Source organism: Buceros rhinoceros, unplaced genomic scaffold (assembly GCF_000710305.1).
Source record: "Buceros rhinoceros silvestris isolate BGI_N320 unplaced genomic scaffold, ASM71030v1 scaffold43225, whole genome shotgun sequence".
NCBI lineage: Eukaryota > Metazoa > Chordata > Aves > Bucerotiformes > Bucerotidae > Buceros > Buceros rhinoceros.
Window position 1 is genome coordinate 2,219 of NW_010414185.1, and position 3,804 is coordinate 6,022.

The 3,804-nt window shown below is 37.5% G+C and overlaps 1 protein-coding gene across 1 annotated transcript in view; it reads left to right on the forward strand.

The window, feature by feature from the left end:
• Window positions 1-1,330: 1,330 nt before the first annotated feature.
• Window positions 1,331-3,804, forward strand: part of LOC104494203 (bromodomain-containing protein 1) — a gene marked incomplete at its 3' end in the record, with an annotated part of 14,547 nt that continues 12,073 nt past the window's right edge. The window contains exon 1 of the mRNA XM_010137004.1: window positions 1,331-2,713. Within this exon, the coding sequence (XP_010135306.1) occupies window positions 1,347-2,713 (1,367 nt within the window). The remainder of the gene's footprint in view (window positions 2,714-3,804) is intronic.

A 3,804-nucleotide genomic window follows, 5' to 3' on the forward strand; every position in this document is an offset into this window, starting at 1 on the left:
TCATGAAACAGATACAGCTGTCTTCAACAATAATTGTGTTCTGATCTCCGTATTTCTCTGCTATTTTGGCAATAAATGCTAACGCTAGTTGCGTTGTTTTGGCTAATACACAACACTGACTTGAAGTGCAGAACTGAAACGATGAGACCCTCATAATACTTGAAGCCAGTGATTAAAGATCAAGAATTTCTTCCATAGCTGAGGTTGAATGTTGCTGTTTATTAATGATTTATTAGGAAGAACGAAGGAGTGGAATAGAACTTTTAAACTAGACCTTACAGGTTGCTTTTGTAATATTTTCAACCCTCACAGGAAAAAAAATAGCATTAAATCATTAAATTAAAATAGCATCAAAAGGAGTAAGTATGGAATCTTTTAATTAAAAATTTTGTGATCAGAGTGGATGCGTGTTTGAGTCATGGTGCTTCGGGGGTGGAACCTATCTTTTTCTGTGGTATGTGGAATGGGGTTTTTTCCAGTAAGTGATAAACTTGAAAATTCCATTAAAGAGCTTGGGACTGGATCTGAAGACAGGAGGATTTCTGTCTACTGCAGTTGCTCTGAGAACAACTCTTGAAGAATCCTTTGAGGGAGAAGGGTGTGTGTACATGCATGCTTGCATGCAGGGAGCATGTTTTTGCTTGGAATATTTCCCTGTTGCAGTCCATACTCTGCCATACTGGGTACTGCAAGCTCAACTGTGTTCTTGTTGTTTTGTAAATAATAATAGGCTTAGTAAAAATAGACAAGAAAAGTAAAGTTTAAAGGGCCATCAAACAGCGTACTTGCTAGATTTGAAAGTATGCCTGATTTTATAGCTTCAAGTATAGCTGTAGTAATTGAGTTGTTAACATGACCATTGTCAAATTGCACTGGAAAACATTGCAGGGAAAATTTGGTATGCTTTCACAATTTTGTTAGTTCTTTTAGGGGGAGACCTGGAAAAAGCAATCTGTAGGTGTCGAAAAAAATTTCAGACTGTAGAGGCCTTTAAGGTATTAGGAAATACTGTATTATAGGTTTTCTTACAATGTAACAAGTGTAACTTTTTTTTTCTGTGGCAGTTCTGAAATGTTTTATTTCTCAGGCAGAGGTCTGTAGGATTTTTGTATCAAATTTTTATAGCTGTATTTACTTAGGTAAGCTGTTATTTAGATCTAATTACCATTTGGTTTAGTTTCAGGATGGCAGGATTTTTTTGTTTGTTTGTATTTAATATGTAGATGTGTTTTGGGCTATAAAACTGAAGGGCTTTTTTCTGCTAGAATAAAACTAATATTGTAATTTGCCAATTTTTGCAGTTCACAATATTGTCTGTTGCTCTAATTTTAGGTAAACATTACCAAATGAGGAGAAAAGGAAGATGTCATCGAGTATCGGCAGCAAGGCATTCTTCTTCCCCGTGCAGTATTAAGCACTCCCCCACACGAGAAACCTTGACGTACGCTCAAGCTCAAAGAATGGTTGAAATAGAAATTGAAGGTCGTCTGCACAGGATCAGTATCTTTGATCCTTTAGAGATTATATTGGAAGATGATCTTACAGCCCAGGAAATGAGTGAATGCAACAGCAATAAAGAAAACAGTGAAAGACCACCAGTTTGTCTAAGAAGCAAACGGCATAAAAATAACAAAGTGAAAAAGAAAAATGAAACACTTCCCAGCTCCCACGGTATACCTGCTACAACAACTCCTCTTCCAGAACCAAAAGTACGGATTGTTGAGTACAGTCCCCCTTCAGCTCCTCGGAGACCTCCAGTTTATTACAAATTCGTTGAGAAGTCAGCAGAAGAACTTGATAATGAAGTTGAGTATGATATGGATGAAGAAGATTATGCGTGGTTAGAAATTATAAATGAGAAGCGGAAAAGTGATGGAGTGTCAGTTGTTTCACAAAATATGTTTGAATTTCTTATGGATAGGTTTGAAAAAGAGTCTTATTGTGAGAACCAAAAACAGGGTGATCATCAGTCTTTAATTGATGAAGATGCGGTGTGTTGTATTTGCATGGATGGTGAATGTCAGAACAGCAATGTAATCCTGTTTTGTGATATGTGTAATTTAGCAGTACATCAGGAATGCTATGGGGTGCCATATATACCTGAGGGCCAGTGGCTCTGCAGACACTGTCTGCAGTCCCGTTCTCGGCCTGTAGACTGTGTGCTGTGCCCTAACAAGGGAGGTGCCTTTAAAAAGACTGATGATGATCGTTGGGGACATGTTGTGTGTGCTTTGTGGATTCCAGAAGTTGGATTTGCCAATACAGTTTTTATTGAGCCAATTGATGGTGTCAGGAACATTCCCCCAGCCAGATGGAAGTTAACGTGCTACCTCTGTAAACAGAAAGGTGTTGGTGCCTGCATCCAGTGCCACAAAGCAAACTGCTATACTGCATTCCATGTGACGTGTGCTCAAAAGGCTGGTCTGTACATGAAAATGGAACCTGTGAAAGAACTCACTGGCAGTGGGACAACATTCTCTGTAAAAAAGACTGCCTATTGCGATGTACATACTCCACCTGGTTGCACACGGAGACCTCTGAATATTTACGGAGAAGCTGAAATCAAAAACGGTGTTTGTAGGAAGGAGGGATCAGTCAGAACTGCTAGGTCTACATCAAAAGTCAGGAAAAAGACAAAAAAGGCCAAGAAAACAGTGGTTGAGCCCTGTACAGTTATGCCAACAGTATCTGCTCCTTATATTCCCCCTCAGAGGTAAGCAAACCATCCAAGTGAGAGAAACCTTTACGTAATTATTGGTTTAATTTTAAACTGGTACTTTTAGATTCTGACTTGAAGTTTTTGTGCATTTCTTATATGTTCTCCTTAAAGGCCGTACTCAGAGGATTAATGTAAATTATGAGCACTGTACTTTTGTGAAATTGCATTAAAAATTCAGTAACTTCCCCAGAGAAATTAGTAAGTGGTAAGTCTTGTCCTCAGAAACTTTTTTTGTCAGACCAGATCATGTTGTGTCTGCACTTGTCATTTGCTGTACTTCTGAGAATTAACCACTGAGTTCAGAATAGCATGTGTAGTTGACCTTCACATTGGAAAAAAACCAGTCAAGCTTAAGGTTAACTGTATTCATAATCTGGGAGTCTGAACTTTTCCTAATTTTCAGAGCCCCAAAATGAAAATTACATCTGCATATGTTTAAGCTGTGAATCTTGTTCATATTCCCTAAATTAGGAATAAACTTGTGCTTCTTACCTAGATCTTATTGTACAAAAAAAAAATAACCTTCCAGGAAGGTTTTACTCTTCCTTGTGGGGCAGAGTAACTTTTCAGGAGGTTTTTCTTAAATGCATTTTTTTCCTTTGAAAATGCAGTAATGTTTATCGAGGCTTGGGTGAATTTGGTACCTTGCAGATTTTTTTAAGAAAAGTTAGCAAGTGAGTCATGCATGGTAAGTTAGTTGGTTAACATATTCCTAGTCATGGAACCTGAAATAAATGTGCCTTCCTGTTCAATGGTATCAAGATACCTGTAACTTCAGTAAAACACTTATGTTTGAACAAAAATTAATTAATGCATTGTGACAAAGAGTTTTAATCCTAATCTTGTCTTTGTTTATGAATTTATACTTTCTAAGAAGTACTGTTTAAGCTAATTTTTATATTAGCATGTCTCGAAGTTCTTGAAGAAGCTTTTGTTATGTGAGTGCAAATATAAAGCACAAATACCAGAACTGTAATTGCTCTTTACATTAAACATGCCATATTTTTGTATTTTAACAGTGGTGATCAGGGGGCTGGCAGATGGCTCTCGATCTGGTGAGACTAGTGAAGTGATGCATCAGAAAG